Raw genomic sequence first — 18,454 nt, 5'->3', positions numbered from 1 at the left:
AGTAGAAATATAAGTTAAAACAACTTTTCATTGAAGTCTTTTTAGCTATTTGTATGAAGAATTTTTTCAATGTTTGTCTATTTTTGAGAGAGAGAGAGAGAGGGAGAGAGAGCATGCACACAAGTGCGAGGTGGAGAGGGGCAGAGAGAGAGGGGGACAGAGCATCAGAAGCAGGCTCTGTGCTGACAGCAGACAGCCTATGTGGGGCTTGAACTCAATAAGCCACCCAGGCACCTCTATATCAAGAATTTTTATAACGTCCATACCCCTAGGTAACTAATTTTTAGGAACCTATCTTGAGGAAATAATCAGAGAAAAGTGGTCCAAATTTTACGTACAAGGAACTACATCACACAACTACTTATAATACCAAAAAATTCAAAACAGCCTAAGGGGCAGAAAAAAAGGAGGATGATTAAGCAACTTGTGATATTCTGAATAAAATTTAATATTTTTATTAATAAAATTTAATTTCATGAGAAATGATCATGACCCAATATTAGGTGCAAAAGGTGGAACACAAATCTGTGTGTGTGGGCCCCCTCGTGTGGTTTGCACATGCATGTTTGTGTAAGGGTGTGCATCTGTGGTTTGAGTATACTGAGGAAAGAATGGAATAAAATGCACCAAAATGTCAATGGTAGTTCATTCTAAAGCAGTGGAGTTACGGGGGGTTTTTATATTTTTCTTTAAAGTTGTCTGGATTTTTTTAAATCTTCTACAATTAACATATTCTATAAAGTTCCATAGTTTACATTTATTAACAATAAAATTAATCATTAATTTGGGTCCAACATTCCTAACAGACAAGATCTTTTGAAATCTTGATTTGGTCATCTTTTATTTTATTGACTCCTAAAACTAGCTGTTCACTAAAGCCAGCCAGAACAGTTTCTACCAATAAACCTTCCAGCCCACCCCTACCTCACCCTCAAAATTCTGATTTGGAAAGTTATCTCAATATGTTTATGTTCATTGGGTGTCATTTTAGTTTTCTCTCTTCTTATAAGGCATTGTTTTAAAAAAAATGTTAAGACAATTACTTTCAATGGTATATTTTTTTCTGTTTGCATTTACAAAACTTTCCAAAAGAATAAAATAAGAAAAGGAGGCCTGGGTGACTCAGTCAGTTAAGCTTCTGACTCTTGATTTCGACTCAGGTCATAATCTCACTCATAGGATCAAGTACCCAGTTGGGTTCTGTGCTGATAGTGCAGAGTCTGCTTGGGATTCTCTCTCTCCCTCTCTCTCTACCCCTCCCCTGCTTGCTTTCCCTACTCTCTCAAAATAAATAACATTAAAAAAAAAAAAAAGAAGAAGAAAGTAAGAAACCTTGTCCAAAGCTACACTAAAACACATATATACTGAATTCCCATGATCAAGATGTCTTCATTCCTCAATTTCTTCACCTACCTAATGCAGATAAATGTGGTCCCTACTTCAAAGAAATTTGGAAGATTAAATAAATTGATACATTTACGTGCTTTAAGTAGTTCCTGACACATATAAAGTTATCAGTAAATGTTAGCTATTTTTGCAACCACCACAATCTTCATCATCTGCAGATCTTGAAAAATGAAGCAAAAGAAATAAAGTTAGTTTTAAATGCTTTGTTTTTAGTAATCGAATGTCATCTCTTAGGCATTGCTTGTCTAAATACAACACTGTTTAATAATTCATTCTACAGCTTTGCCAGGGATTAACCAGTAAGTTCACCAGTCTTTAAATATTCATAATTGCCTTTTGTCCCTCTTCAAAAACTTGGGGCACTTGCCATTTTTAGTCTTCAGGTACCTCTTCACTCGAGATTCCAGGATTACTTGACAATATTTTTCTGTCATGCCTATAAATTTTTCTCCTCCCTGAGGTGAAACCCATCAGAGTCTGAGCAGCTCTGTCTTGGTGCTCTATTTCCTCTTGTGCTTCAATTTTCCTTCAAACTTATTTGTTCTATCCTTTCCAGGGTTAATATTATTCTCCTTAATCAAAAATATGGAAGCAAAATAGAAACAGAATGGTTCTATTTTCATCATGTTGCTATTACACTATGTATCTCAGCAGTTGTCCAATGACTGACTTTAGCTTTTTGCTCTGAACATAACTTAAATGTATATAATTATTTATACACCCATGCTTTTTGTGCCCTCAATGTTTTTCACATGCTTCTCATCTTCACATCACCTCAGATTTTTTTCCACCTTATTTACACTATTACAAATAGGTGCTACCTGCTTATCTTCATTCTCGGTTTCATGAGCCCATGGAGAGTTCACAGTGATATCAAACTATTTGGTTTAGGTTTGCTTATAGTAACGCTCTTTTCTTCTTACCTGAGATCATTTGTAATTGTGTAGCCATGTTTCTACTTGTAAATTTCCCAGGCTTCGTGGTCTATCTTCCCTCTTGAAATGTGTGCACCTTTTTCAAGAAATTTTTTTAAGAATTTTTAAAGAATTTTAAAAATATAGTTTCACTCAAATCTAGGAAACCTCTCGCTATGCTAAGGATCCTTCTCTAGGAATATTGCGCTAGCAACATCCCTTTCTTTCAAGATTACCATTATTTGCACCTCACCAAGAAGTTCTGCATTGTTGGAAGTAGTTAAATCCAAATAAGCAGCTTCTATTATGATTCTTTTGAAACCTTAAGCGATTAAAATGTCAATAAAGCTAGTCATGAAATTATAAGATACTCAGCTTCTAGCAGAATGTATCTCAAACCATCTGACTAATTGAATTGGCCCAATTCACCAACTTCTATTACAAATAATATGATTGACCCCGAAATAAAATTCCACCTGGATTTCTTTCCTTAAATGTAGGTGCTTCATGAAGTATCTGGCCTTAGCTCTCCTTCTCTTTTCATAAATATGTTTCCCGTCATGCTCTGACAGTCTTCTGACTTCAGCTATTCCTTCCAAAACTCCCGCATCTTTAGCTCTGACCCCTCATCTCTCTCCAACCAATGTTTCAACTGCCCACCAGACAACTCCACCTGGTTGACCCAAAGACACCCCAAACTTTTTTAAAGTTTTTTTATTTATTTTGAGAGAGAGAGAGAGATTAACAGAGCACACACATGCATGAGTAGGGTGGGGAAAGGGAGTGGCAGAGACAGAGAATCCCAAGCAGGCTCCGTTCTGTAAGCACGGAGCCCAACATGGGGCTCAATCTCATGAACTGTGAGATCATGACGTGAGCCAAAATCAAGAATCAGACACTTAACTGAAGGGGCCACCCAGGCACCCCAAGACACCTCAAACTTGGTGTGAATCTACCATCTTCCCTACCCAACTCTTTCTTCCTTCTTCTGAGTTTCTTGTGTCTATTGGCAATGCTGCTCTACCTCGGCATAAAAGCCTCATAGGTAACGTCTGCTACCTCTTGCTCAAGCTTTCCTGGTCTTATGTATGAGTCATAGCCTAAATGACCATCCCCATTCAAGTGCTCCTCCTTCAACATCTACTACACAATTAGGCTATATTAAATTTCTTAAAACATAGGTTTTAACTCTATTAATCCTCTCCCTCTGAACACTTCCATTGCTTTTTATCTCAATACATAAGTAAATGCCAAACCCCTTGTCCTGCCATTCAATTTTCTTCTGGGGACTTACCCTCACCCTGCTATCCCTATTTTATTTCCCACTAACTCATATGGCAACATAGATTCCAGAATTGCTGTTCTATATAATGTTCCAATTTTCTACTTCTAGGCCTTTGCTCATATTAAGCCCTTAACCTGAATGCCCTTCCTCCCCACTCCCCTGGACCCCACCAACTATCCAACATACTCTACTCAAATGCTACATCAAAGCCTCTCCCAACCATACCATCTAGAAGCAACTGCTCCCTGTCTCCCCTCAACTCCCACAGAACCTCCCTTATGCCTCAGGAATGACATCTGTCACTTTATTTCTTAGACTGTATAGTTACTTGAATTAATGATTTTCTTTATTTATGAGAATTTAAGTTTCTTGACAAAAGCATCTGCTTCTGAATAATTTTTAAATATTGCACAACTTCTAATGTCACCTTAAACACAGCATTTGTACATCAGTACTGCAGTATTAGATAAATTAACCATTAAATAACTCAGGATCGGGGCGCCTGGGTGGCTCAGTCGGTTGAGCGTCCGACTTCGGCTCAGGTCATGATCTCACGGTCTGGGAGTTCGAGCCCCACGTGGGGCTCTGTGCTGACAGCTCAGAGCCTAGAGCCTGCTTCAGATTCTGTGTCTCCCCCTCTCTCTGACCCTCCCCCGTTCATGTTCTGTCTCTCTCGGTCTCAAAAATATAAATAAATAAATAAATAAATAAATAAATAAATAAATAAATAAATAAAAATAACTCAGGATCAATCATGCCTTCTTTACAGATTCGGGCATTTTTAGAATATTAGCTCCTTGTTAATCAATAATATCTCTAAAATACACTCCTAAGTATCGTGCTTACTGTGAATACGGTAATATCATTGAATCATAGATGGTCACAGTAGCTTTCTATCTGCACAAGATAAATAAATTTTCAAAATAATCAAGAGGTAGCTTTATACAGAATTAGAATTTGTGGGTGTCAACTGCTAAAATATTCTAAGTCAGACAGCTAAGAATCTACACAACTGTTCACTAAACAGAAGTCCTCCTTAGTTGAACATTAAAGAAGTAAACATCAATATAAGTTACTCATAAGAGTTAACGTTAATAAGTATCTGATGTGCCAGGTAACAAAAGGTGTCTATAGAGACGTTCAAGCTACCGGGAAAATTTTTGGGAGCAGATGGCATTTCACACCTATTTGTTCCATGATAATATGGGAAGGAATTAGCAGGCTCTGGTAACTTTCAGTACACTAGCAATAGAGGTAGGTATACAACTTAGTGTTGACTTATAGTTTATTTTGCCTTTATAAAATTAACTTATTGCCATCTTATTTTTCAGTAATTCCTATAGGTCCCTGTGAAATTTTGCAAAAGGATAACTTGCTGTTGAATATCTTATGAGGAAAAAGTGCTTCTATCTTAAAAGAGAACCATGCCTATAACATTATAAACTTATCTTCTTAATTACCTAGACTGGCATAAGGGAGGCATCACATTACCTCTGAGAGACAAAACATTGGTATTCCTTAGCAACCCTGTGTAAGCCTTGTGTTGCCAAAACACTTCAGACACCCTGCCTCCCTCTACCCACAGCTTTCCCTTATTACTAACCCCAAGATGAAACCAGCCCAAACTGGCTATCAGCAGGGGTGGGGAAGAATTGCTGGCTTCAGCAGTCACTGTTTCTTATACATTCTTCTCTATGGGCCACCAGTGGTGAGAGGTGGATGATTACACACCCACACTAAAAAGGGTACCAAAAATGGGCTCCCTCCTTTCCCTCCCTCACTCCTGTTGCTGGCTATGCTGGCACTGCCTCTAGGCCACAGTTCTTCATGATAGAGGGGACAATGAAGGAAGTTGTGAGAAGCTGGACTAATTTCTCATTCAGGAAAATGGTGTCATGAATTGGCTAAGAGTGTGGAGGCTGAACTAACTCAAACTGCGTGGGTTCAAATCCTGGCTCCACCACTTATGAGTTCTGAGAGCTTGGATAAGTTAATTAATTAGTAAAACTTACATTTCCTCTTCCAAAATAAAAATCGTCATGATATCTTTGTTATTATGATGATTTGATGAAATAGTTCCTGTAAAATACTTACCAAAATGTTTGGCATAATACATTTAAAACATTACTAATCTTTGCTCAACTACAGGCTCTAGATACAGTGGAGAATTGACTCACAGGTTATCAGAGTTTTTGTTCCTAAAGGACCAGATTTGATCCAAAGCAGTGATACCGGAGACCGACACTTGTTGCCTAGCTAATTTTTTTTTTTCACAAGAGCTGCTCATGAAATTTACAAAGTGAAACTGATGAAGTCATATATTCTTCTAACACACAAAGAAAAACATGACATAAAGTTGGAGAGCAACATGTTGTTTTTCTTCAACAAATGTACCTGAACTTATACATCAAAAAAAAAAGAGTTTTTATCTTCAAAGGAGTCACATCAGGAAGCCATGCACTTATTTCAACAATGCTGCCAAGTGTTTTTGGAACACTTCCTTCTAAATTACCTTCTGAGCCCGCTTCAAATTCTTTTAGTTGTCTTCATTGGCAACAAGTTTTTATCCTTTGGGAGTTTTCAATTTTGAAAGCAGATTTAAAACCCACTCTTATAAAATAGACAGAGGATAATGTCACTTCTGGTCAAAAAAAAAAAAAAATAAGGAAATAACTGCCTTTTTGCATAGCTTGTAAAATGCCTAAAACAATTCCAGAGAGGGAATCTCGAAAACATTTCAGGCTAATGGAAGCATTATCAGAATTAATGTGCTACTTTCTGTGCTTAACAGGTTAAGTGGTATTTACTTAATTTTTTAAGACAAATACTTACAGAGCACTACGTGTGAAGCACTGTCCTAGGAACGTTTACATACATTTAATGCTCATATCTTATGAGGGAGATTCTCTTATCCCCATTTTTCAGATGAGGTAATTGAGGCACAGAGGAGTTAAGGACTTTGTCCAAGGACACAGAGCTAGTAAATGGCAGAGCAAGAAATCAAACTCAGGCTAGTTAGTATATACGCTATATTTTCTAAAAAGTACCTCTGGGCATTAACAGTTATGCTTTCTGGGTTTTTTGAGGTAATGCAATTTAAACTTGGTGAAAGATACAGTATCTCCCCATGAATTTTGTGTAACCTTGACTTAAAGCCCTCTTACTGTTTATAAGCATTATCTGAACCCTTTTTTCTCTATCTTCACATAGCAAATTATACAGGGAGGAAACACTCCACTCTCTAGCTTCCTAGTTTTCTAATGCTCTGTAGGCCAGCTATCCTGTTTTCCCACAGAAGCAAACCTTTTACCCAGCAGTTTCTTCAGCACTGTGCCAGGAACAGTCTCTCTCCTCACAGAGTTTCCTCATGTCTATTTCAAAACTCCCTCCTTAAAATTCACTTTTCCCGTTGCATCACTCAGTAGCTCAATCTTGCTACGTTAATGGGGAATATGTTTTTTAAGGGGATGGGAGGGTAGTGGGGAAGGAAAGACATTAAAACATTTTCAAGTTCTCTTTTTTTTCATAAGCAGCTTATATCGTTTTCCATCAGCAAAATGCTTTGAATGTCTCACTTTGCCCTCCTTCACTTTGAAATCTGAGTTTCCAAAGCGGCTTCCTACTAATGCCAAGAGCATACGCCTGGCCAGCCATTCAGTAATGACGACAACCCCAAGGAAACATATTTAAGCAAACTGAAAAAATAGATTATGCTGGAACTTCTTTTATTTCAGGATAAAAGAAAAATACAGGAAGAAATCTCACAGAAGCGTCTGAAAATAGAGGAAGAAAAACTAAAGCACCAGCATTTGAAGGTAATTTGTTATTTTAATTTCATTTCAATGATTTTGTATTCAAATATTCTAATGGAATTCAAATTTCTGTAGTAAAGATGCTTTAGGAAGGAAAAGAGAATCAGCATAGTTCTACTAACACCCTAATAACCATAGGGCAGGACAAGGATCTAGAAAATCTGCATATGAGATTAATACCTTCTGGTAAACTTGCGGAAAGTTGAAAGCATGCTTTTATTACTTTATCCCTTATTACTGAATTTCCTCATTTTCTTGGCTAACCTTGAGAATCCAGCCTTGATAATTTGGCCCTGAACACAGTCTTGCTTAACATCCCTAGGGATAGAACCAGCTAGGAAGTCCCTTTTGGAATCAATGAAAGGCCAGCCTTTCCCCAGGGGGTACACAGCAGACACTGTCTGGCAGGGTCAAGGATGCTTGGATTTAAAAGCTCAGTGCAATGAATCCAATTTTGTTTGAGTATGGCTTCGGGGTTTTGTTTTATTTTGTTTTGTTCTGTTTTGACAAAACATGAGATCATCACCAGAAATAAATCTCCATTTTTAAAATCAGACTTTACATCTTCCACGGGTGTGGTCATGTTGTAATTAAAGCACATTGAGTTTCAACATTTTATTACGTAGCTTAGTCACAGGATGCAACCAAATGACAAACAGGAGCTCCTTGTGAACAGGTCCAAGCAGGAAGCTACTTAGCTGGCAGGGCTGCTATCAATAGATTTAATGAATCCCTCAATGAAACAATGCCGCACACTTGTGGAATCTACACACTTAAGGTAAACTTGCCGAATTCAGCTAACTCCATCTTTCTCATGGGTCAGGTAACCACCTCTGAAAAGAAACATAATTTAAGATTCCAATTAGCCTCAGTTCTCTGGATTCTGTTTGCTCCTTTGTTTCTATATAAATGGACATTTCCAAAGTTTGATGGATAATTTCAAAGTATAGTCAGCCTGCTATCCTTGCAGTATTCACTTGCAGTGAATTTACATAAGTAGTAGACATAGCCAAGAAATGCAGTGTATATAATCAGAAAAATCAATGAAACAAAAACAAATTTTACCAAGTTACTTTGGTGAAGCTCAAATCAAAAATCAAATCCACAATAATTTTTGAGCTAAACCATTTCTAACTGTTAATCAGTGCTCTCTCTCTCTCATTCTCTCCCTCTCTTTCCCTCCCTCTCTCTCTCTCCCTCCCTCTCTCTCTCTCTCTCTCTCTCTCTCTCTCTCTCTCACACACACACACACACACACACACACAGTTTACACACAATTTGAGTCTCACAATAAAGTAATGATTGCTTCTGAGTAAACAGAAAGCTGTCTAGCATTCAACAATTGCTATTCTTGTAGAATGTGTAGCCAAACAACAGTAGAGCTCACAGTAAGAGAAAGGGTTAAATATTCCCTCAGTTCACTCTAGGAAGCAAGTTTCACAAAGAAAACTCTGGCTCCAGGGCACCTGGGTGGCTCAGTCAGTTGAGCTTGAGTGTCCAAGCTCAGGTCATGATACCAGGGCCATGGGATAGAGCCCCATGCTGGGTTCCATGCTGAGCATGGAGCATGCCCAGGGTTCTCTCTCTCTCTCTCTCTCTCTCTCTTTCTCTCTCTCTCTCTACCTCTGCCCCTCTCCCCTGCTCTTGCTCTCTCTCTAAAATAAAAACAGAAGAGGAAAGGAAAGGAAAGGAAAGGAAAGGAAAGGAAAGGAAAGGAAAGGAAAGGAAAGGAAAGGAAAGGAAAGGAAAGGAAAGGAAAGGAATGGAAACTCTGACTCACTGAAAGTTCTGTTTCTGAAGTGGCGCTTCTTTTCAGTATTACCAAAACCAGTCCAAAAAAATAATACATGATCTTCCATATAGGTTTGCTTTCTGGAACCCAGGATACCTCTTCTAATCCAATCCAATCAACACATTATCATGCTTTGGATTGCTGTACACAGTTGTGCAGATTGTGTACTGCACAAAGGTACCTGAGAAAGGAGTGCTAAAACCCTGCCCATGCTCCCTTGGAACTGTGCACTCTGTCATCAGTCTGCTTCTGTCTGAAGGATGAAGTTTCTTTTTCTCTGCACAAAGGAGCTATCCACCTTCCCAGGCTGTGCACTGACCCAAAAGGGTGGAAATGAGAAACAGCAATTTTTCCTGATTTTTTTATTAATGCCATAGAAACTAGCAGTGGCCCTGGAGGGCTGTAGCCCTTCTGCCTGCAACCTAGTGGGAACCCCAATATTAAATAAATAACTAGGACAGGTTAAAAGATAATTTCTTAAATTTAAATAATAGTATAAGCAGTAATCTGGGGTGGTCAAAGGAGGTCTATTAAAGGTGTGGGATTTAAGCTGAGTCTTAACTGATAAGTAAGATTTATATAGGTGTATATAGGACCTTTTAGTCAATAAACATTTATTAAGGACCTATTATGTGTAAAGTACTAAGCAGGGCACTAAGAATACAAAATAAAGTTTGACCTGTATCCTTAAAATGGTAACTGACACAGGAACTTATAAAGACATACATTATGTGATGAGTGCTGTGTGCAAGACTAAAACTGCAAAAGGAACACAGAGGAAAGACTGGCAGTTTGAATAGAGTCACATTCGTCTAAGTTTTGCAGAAAATGGTTGGCCACAGCAAACAGCAACTAGGCACTGTTCCAAAATGGGGTTCAGAAATGTGCAGAAGTATTTTTAAAATCAATTCTAAAATATGTTCACCAAGTCAAGAAAGCTCTATTGGCCTCTACAGTTGCCAGTCTCCTTTAATTTTCTTCTTCATCCACCTGTTCTCAGCACTTTCCTGATTGCAAACTATTTCATTACACTTCACAAACATAAACATTTACAAAGTGCTCCTTCTGTGTCATTAGTACATACATTTCCAAATAATTGTAGGAACTCACTCTGATATTCTTTCGCTCTGGAACCTGGCAATCATACCAGTGACATGCTAGAAAGGGAGTTTCTGGGGATATGAGTAGCATTCTAACTTTCAAACATTTTTGAGATTTGTACACTATGGGTCTCCTTGCCTAGTAACATGATCACAATCTGTCACCAAGACACACAAAATGCACTCAACTTAGAAAACTTTTCTTTTCTGGAAGTCCATTTGATCCATGGTATAAAGAACTAATTTATTCCTAAAGTCTACTCTAACTGCTGTATAGAACGGAACATGCTTCAGGAAAACCTTTCCCTAAAAAAAAAATTAACTGCCCAAATATCCATTACCCACATGTCACGTATATTTTCATACAGTTAATACGGCTTTTGATTCTGAATGTCATTGTTGTGAAACAGATTTTACATCGACCTCATAGATGAAAGCACAAGTCTAAACTGTGACATAAAAGCAAAATAACTATCTTTAGGTTGTCACAATACGTAATTGTACCATATCATTTTAATTGCACATCCAAATTATGTATTTTATATTCAGAGGCAAAGGGTTCTTTGCCAGAGGTAAATGACAATTTGTGAATTATGAACAAAGTTTTACAACGATAAAATTTAAATTATTCTTGTTCCTAACCAGACTAAGAACCAAGAATGTAGCCCCAAGTTCACATAATCACATCACATGAATTATTCTCTGTTCTCTGTAACTCAGCATCATAAGACCATCCCATCTGAGTGCTTCTTGTAGTGATATGGATGTAAATGACTGAAACTGTCCTGGTAGGTGGTTTGTAAGGACTGTAATTTACTTTTGATAGGTGTCATCTGTCTTCTTTACTATGCATTAACTATCATCACATTCCATCAAATAAAAATAAATTAAAATCAAAGTAAATTCCTCAAATGAGTGTACTAAGATTTTCTTGGCATCTTTGACCTCAAGAGATAGATCTTGACCTTTATTAAGAACATTTTAACTGTGTCTGTGGGAGAACATTTCCGCAAACAGCTCAACAGCCATAATTAAGGGTTAAGGTAACACTGGGGCAAAGAATCTCTGGCTACAAACTGGAATAATACAAACTACTCTTATGGGGGGTGTTGTCCACATGCAATCACTTGAAACTCTGAAAAGGACAAAATGAACGTGATCATGTGGGATAAGGCTGTTACTCAATCTAGTGGTTTGCAAACTGTGTGTTCTGGGCATCCACAGGCTTCTGGGCCCCCTCCCTGCTTCAACTAGAGCAGGCCAGGTTTTATCAGCTCTATAAAGTATAATTCCATACAATATATATTTGTAAGCAGTATAACATTTCTTATTGGTTTGGAGACCATTGCCTTACTTAAAATAACCATCATGTGATACTTACCTAGCACAATCAACCTTATTTAAATTTTGTTTAAAATTCGAAGATATTTAGATTCCAGTAGTATTAGTTCTAGCATCCTTTTAAAAAAGGCAAAAGTTCTTTTTACTTGCTCTCATTTTAATTGTGATGTAAGAGAAAGAAGTCTCAGACAATACAGAGTTCCCATTCTTCTCACCATTTTAGGCACAAATCCCCAATAAGTAATTATTAAACAAATAGTTTACACAAGTAGATTAGATATATAGGGAGAACAGTTTTCTTCAGGAAGAAAAGGAGAAACTCAAACTCTTTGGAATTAATACCTAACACTTCCTACGTAAGACATGGATGGGGTGCTAGCTAAGTCCTCTCCAAAATTTACACATCTCTCATTTGCTTTTTCTCAGGCTCAGGATCCAGGATTATAATTCTTTCATGCAAATTCAAAGGGTTTTTTCCCATATGATAAAACATAAATATTTATCATCTTGTTAAAGTTGACAAAATTTCAAGTTAGATCAGTGAATTTTGTGCATCGTATTATTGGAACAAGTAGTTTTGTACTAAACTTAGGTATCTGGAACCGGGGAGGTTCTCAGAAGACAGAAGAGGTACTGGGTGGGCAAAGCAATAAGTGCTGACCACACCACTTAAGACTAACATCGAATTAGTTTAAGACACAATAGCAATCTCTTGTTTTGCCCCTCATTTCAATTAATCCCACACAAAAAAATTTTGGAGCATTTTCTGTACACTGTCATTGGGATGAATAAAAAAATGGCTTCAAGGAAGGAGCCTTTTACTTCAAAGACAAAAGATGTACACCCATTAATCAAATAAGTAATAGTTAGACATCACGTGATAAGATCTCTGTACAACTGCTAGACATACAGTGTAGGTAAGCAGAGTGCTGCATGATTCTGAAGAAAGAGAGCTCTCTGAGGGTAAGGATGGGGGAAGGACAGAGATTTTCACAGAGAAGGAAGAACCTACTCTAGAACGTGCAGGATAAACAGGATTTAGATACATAAAACTGGCTTTGGAAGGGGGTTACAAAGGTTGCAATGAAGGGAAACACCAGATTTATTCAGGTAACGCAGTGAGAAAAAAAATCATTTCTCTTTACTATGTTCACTATTAACATTCATAAGATTTCAAAGTAGTTAGAGATTTAGGAAATTATTGATTAAGAACATCTTTATGTTTCCTGATATCAGAAAAAGGCCTTAAGGGAGAAATGGCTTCTAGATGGAGTCAGCAGCGGAAAAGAACAGGAAGAGATGAAGAAGCAGAATCAACAAGACCAGCACCAGATCCAGGTTCTAGAACAAAGCATCCTCAGGTACAGCCCTCACTGACCTACTCCATAACTCCCTTTATTTTGACTTTGCCCATGTTGCATGTATAAGATCCATTCTTATTTTTAAGGGCATAATCACATCTTCATTTGGATTTCTAATAAAGACTAAGGCAACACCAGAAGATGACAGAAATTTCACTGTTAATGCCACCTACACATAGCAACACATGATTTATTTTTTAAATACATACTGGTGACTTACCCAGAGCTCTCCAAGCCTATTTCCTCATCTAAAAAATGGTAGTAACAATATCTATCTTTTACAGTTGTTGAGCAAATTAAAAATATATGTTCTAAGCTACTAGCACCAGCTGGCACATAAGGGGTAGTCAAAAAACAGTCCTTATTCACAGCCCCAACCCTTACTCTCACCTTAGGACAGGTGACAGTTCTCTGGATGTGTTTACACTGTGTGTCCATCACCCTTCTCCTGGGCTCTCCCCAGTCACAACCATGTTTTGGAAGAGAAGACACTGTAGGAATACTTCACTAGCATTTTCTCTCTTCTACCTTCCCAATTATTTGGTCCTAGGTGTTGACCTCACTTCTCAATGTCCTTCCCTGCCCATCACCCACAATCAGTACCAAGTCAGCAACTTGTGATATAACAAGTAAAGCTTTTAAATTGCCTTGGCTTAAAAAGTGATGAACATGAAAAAAATATATATATTGAAAAGCTCGAATGGAAGCTTGGGTTGTTAGTATTATCACAAAATATAGATAGCATGAAAGAAAGAGACGTGGGAAATGTCAGAATCATTTTCTAACCCACACACAGAAAAAAGATGGAATTTCTTGTGGTATAATAATGACAATAATTTAAAGCCTATGGATCTTTGAAATAAATATAGGTAGCTTTCAAAATCTCACTCACTGTGAATTTGTCCTCTTTAGTGAGAACTATAGGAAAGACCTGAAAGGTAAAAATATCCACTAGCTGTACAACTACATTTTGCCCATCCTCACCACACTATACAGACAGATTGCATTAGGCCTTCAAATTGACAGCATGGAAAAAAGCTTCCTTTTTTTAACTGTTTCTCATGTTACTTGCCTAATTTCACACGCTTGCACATTTAATAGCTAAAATCACTGACTACTCATCCTTATTCAGATGTTTTTTTAAATTAACAATTCTTTAAAAGTTATATTGTAATCATTGAAGTGTTTATATTTATAAACCCCTCGGTTGTTTGCTCAAAGATGTGAAGTGTTTCTGAATGGTAGATAACAATTCCTTAAAAATAACTCAATAAATCAACTCTACAGTTGGGAAAACTTGATCCTTTGTCAGGCGTCCCTTAGCAAGAGCTTCTTAGCAAAGTCTGGCTTAGCTGATGATTACTTTCTCGTCCTTAGCACAGAACCCTTATCTCTGAAGGAGTTCTGAATTTAATCCCTGCATACCCTACGCTCTGCAGACATATGCCTGCTTCTCTTCAGAGCCCCCTCTTATTTAAGAGTCTTTGCCCATACTGAATACCTACAACTTTTTCTGCACTTGATGATAACTGAAGTGGCTAACAGACTCAGACGCATTAACAAGTTTGGGCAGCGCTGTAAGTAATCCCAGAGAATTTACTAGGGTTCTACTGATTGCTTTCAGACCTTGCCTGAATGCTCTGAGAAGCACATAAACTTCTAGTGGTACCGACCATGGCTTCCCTAGTTAGAGTTCCTATATGACCAAAAAAAAAAAAAAAAAAAAAAAAAAAAAAAAAAAAAAGCAGGAGGAAGAGGAGCAGGAAGAAGAAGACATACCATATTTACCAGCCAGCCATATTACCTGCCAGGTACTTTACAGATTATCATCCCATCTAATCTTCATAACCCTGTGATGCATTGTCATTATCTTCACTTTTGGCACATAAGGGGTAAAGAATTCACATAATTACAAAGTGGTGGATCAGAAACTCATGACTACCCTATGCTACCTATAAAGTGATGCCACACAGCATTTTAGACCACACACTATGGTCCGAAAACCTATTATCTCTTACAGGAAGTCTTTAAAGCATGTTCTGACCCTTGGTTCTCCTTTCTCCAAAGAGCTCCTAGCACTCTCCGGATCTTCTTTCATGTTGCTCTCACATTACACAATTCTGGCATCTTCTGATGAGTTTATTTTTTTTTTTTATTTTCTGTTTTAATTGAAGTACTGTTGACATATAATGTTACATTAGTTTCAGGTATACCAAATAGTGATTCGACAGTTCTATACATTACACGATGCTCACCACAACATGTACAGTCACCACCTGTCACCGTACAATGTCACTGCAATATTATTGACTGGATTCCCTAGGCTGTGCTTTCATCCCCGTGACTTCACTACAACTTTGTTTTAGATCTTCAGGATGTCATTAACCATAAGTGCTCCTTTATTAGCACCAAATGATTTTAACCCCCAAATATAAAATAACAGGAATGATTTATTTTTAAATGGCCTTGTGCCATTGACAAAGCACTTGCACTTCCATTAAGTCATTTCATTCTCACAGCAATCCTAGAATGAAAGCATTAACACCTCCATTGCATAGAGGAGGAAATAGGCTCAGAGAGGATAAGGGACTTAATTAAGGTCACAAAGCCATTAAAGGTAAACTTGGGCCTCACAGCAAGTCCCATTCAGTGCTCTCCTGCTATAAAACTAAAAGAGAGCTGTGGGTGTACATGTTCTGGAAATAGTAAAACATCTAATACCTCGTAGCAAGTTGCTTTGTTTAAGGAATGGTCCTAAAAAAAATGTATTTGCAAATTTTCATATCAAGAATTTGCATTGTTGTGATGCACGAAGGCTGTTTATCTCGTTTAAAATGTGCAGGGAACAGAATGTTCTGAAGCAACATACAGAGACAAAATAATATCTGTGCCTTGTCTGTATTAAACAGCCTCCACTACTGCCCAGCATTAAAGAAATCATGTCGCCAAAGCAGCTTTACCTGATAACTGAACATTTTCTTCTCAGATATTTCTACAACTGCTAAATAATCAGGTGCATGTTTTTAAATTCAGTGTTTCTCCAAAACAGCTACCCGCAGTGCTAAAGAAGCTTTTATTACCAGCTAAAGAAAGTACATTTTCCCGTTAGCTCCAAGAGGCAACCAAGTCAAAGGATGGAATTGAACTAGACAGAGCCACCCTTCTTCCCTAAGCAGGGAAAGCATCCCAAACCCTGAATGACTGTTTATCACTTGACTTAGGTGCCTGCTCAAGGGTGACATTTGCCACCTGCCAGGCCTCTCAGCTAGAGGATAAGATTTTAAACGGGAACATCAAAATAGAAACGCTGCTATTACCTCAGAGTCTGCAGCAGGGCCAGACTGCTCCTGAAGTTTTCATTCCTACTACTACTCCCAGTCTTGTGAGAGGAACTGAAAGAGCATGGCCTTTGGCATTCAAATCCCTGCTCTGTCAACCACGGTACCTATAAGCCTGACATGTTCTCTCATCTCTTTGGGCCTCAGTTTCCTTGTCTGTAATAGTGGGACAATTATAGTGACTTCACAGGACTTCATGAGTGATCAGCTTGGAGAGTACCTGACACATGGTAGGTGTTCAAAAAATATTAGACCCTAGTCCTTATTAGGAGTCAAAAATAATTAGAAGAAGGACACTGCCTGGAATTTTATCTGGGGATTTTTATCTCTTGGCCAAGATGTTTCATTTCTTTATGCCAGTACAAAGAATCTTTTCCTTTGAGTAAACTGAGATTACCACGCAATTAGAATTCTTTCCATTTGGAAATAATGGATGGGTTTTCTTTATGACTTGAAGACTAAAACGCTCACAATACTGGTTAATTTTTACAGAGCATGTGTTATAGACCAGGCACTGTGTTCAACATTTCATACAGATTATCTCACTGAATTCTCACAACCACGCTATGAGGTAGATTAACACTTAATAGGTGAGAAGAATGACATTTGTAGATGCTAACTTGCCCCATCGCATACAGCTAAAAAATTAGGACTCAGGATTTAAAATCTAATTAAATGTCTTAATCATAAAAATAAATTATGCCTCAGATCCTGTAGAAAATTTTTATAAAAGTTAAATCCTGTAAATGCTACCCTTTTACAGCACTTTTCATTTCCAACCCATGTAACGATTTCATTCTCTTATATGCATAGATACTCATATGACTCTCTGCCATATTAAAAACTCAAAGCTTCCCTGACTCACACATAACCTTTAAGTAAAACATGTCTGCTTATTCATCCTCTCATCTTTTCTTTCAGAACAGCAACGTTTCAGAAAATAAGTAGGTTTCCATGGTTTTTGTCTCTGAGTCACATTCTTAGCTTTGGAACAATATTAGTGGGTATTTTGCCTGTGCCTTAGGAGGAAATGTTCCCAGGAGTAAAATGATACTGAACATCTCCTTCTGAATCACTTTGCTTAAATAGAGTTTCAATTTGCCTCCCAAATGAGCCCTGTTCTTACTGTGACCACTGAACCATTTACTACCTGATTGTAGGCACAGGTGCAAATCCAGCACCGACCTCTCAGTCCAGACACCCATGTGTACAAATTTATAGGCTGGCTTAGAATTCCTGTTTTGTCACGTCTCTTGCTTTCCTCCATCCAATAGCCAACACCCATAATGAGCCCCCCCTCCAAACACCCTCAGAAGCATCCAAAGGAGCTGTGTCGTTCACATTCTAGATTCCTCTTTCCTATGTGGCTGCCCAGCTGTCCTCCCTCTGCCAAAATGCCTTGCATCAAGTTGCCCTCCAGAGGCTTGCTACTTTTTGAACTATGTCCAAAGACCTCTGACTTTAATTGGAGCACACAGAGTGCCTGACAGAAATGTCATAAGCATAAAATGCAAAAGGTTAACTGCCAGGGAGAATGATGTAAATGCACTGCCTTCCCTTTGAGAAGGATTATCTACTTATGATTAAATGTTCTCTAGTAAGGATTTTTTTTTAATATTCCAAAGTACCCTTCTGACCCTCTGCCTTTCTTTAATGAGCTTTAATTTGTCTCCAAATGGTAGACACTGCCTGCCCCATAAGGTACTAATATGAAGATGCAGGAAAGATTGGATTTCTGTGTGATTGTATGTCATGAGAAAATCTGAGGAGCAGGTCATTACTGCAGCTGCCACCATCCCACATAAGGGAAGTGCCACTACAAATGGAGATGCAATATTAGGAAATGCACTCTGCTCAAGATCATATAAAGCAGTAATCTACTCTGTTAACTCAAAAAATAGCAGGCAAGATTCAGTTTCAAAAACAGAACCCAAAGGATCGATGGAGAAATATAAAGGCTAAATGATTTTGATGCTGGTTATAGTTTATCAAAGTTCAGCTCGCTGTGATTTCTATCCAAATTCAACCCCCTACCTAATGCTCTCATCTACCTGTGCAGTTCATTAACTGTACCTTAATGAAACTGATGTCTCATCCAACACAG

At 37.9% G+C, this 18,454-nt stretch overlaps 1 protein-coding gene and 1 long non-coding RNA gene across 2 annotated transcripts in view; one reads left to right on the top strand and one right to left on the bottom strand.

Moving 5' to 3' along the window:
* Positions 1–18,454, top strand: part of PALMD (palmdelphin) — a 49,390-nt gene that overhangs the window by 10,687 nt on the left and 20,249 nt on the right. Inside the window, exons 2-3 of the mRNA XM_019457603.2 lie at positions 7,341–7,421; positions 12,888–13,012. Coding sequence (XP_019313148.1) covers positions 7,341–7,421; positions 12,888–13,012 — 206 coding nt within the window. The remainder of the gene's footprint in view (positions 1–7,340; positions 7,422–12,887; positions 13,013–18,454) is intronic.
* On the bottom strand, positions 7,882–11,806 carry LOC109271909 (uncharacterized). The gene is made up of 2 exons (XR_008418395.1): positions 11,692–11,806; positions 7,882–8,251 (listed from the first exon to the last, which is right to left on the bottom strand). It is a non-coding gene; the product is annotated as an uncharacterized LOC109271909 (long non-coding RNA).

This window comes from Panthera pardus, unplaced genomic scaffold, assembly GCF_024362965.1.
Source record: "Panthera pardus isolate Hobbes unplaced genomic scaffold, ASM2436296v1 HiC_scaffold_11, whole genome shotgun sequence".
Taxonomy (NCBI): domain Eukaryota; kingdom Metazoa; phylum Chordata; class Mammalia; order Carnivora; family Felidae; genus Panthera; species Panthera pardus.
This window is presented reverse-complemented; position numbering and strand designations above follow the sequence as displayed.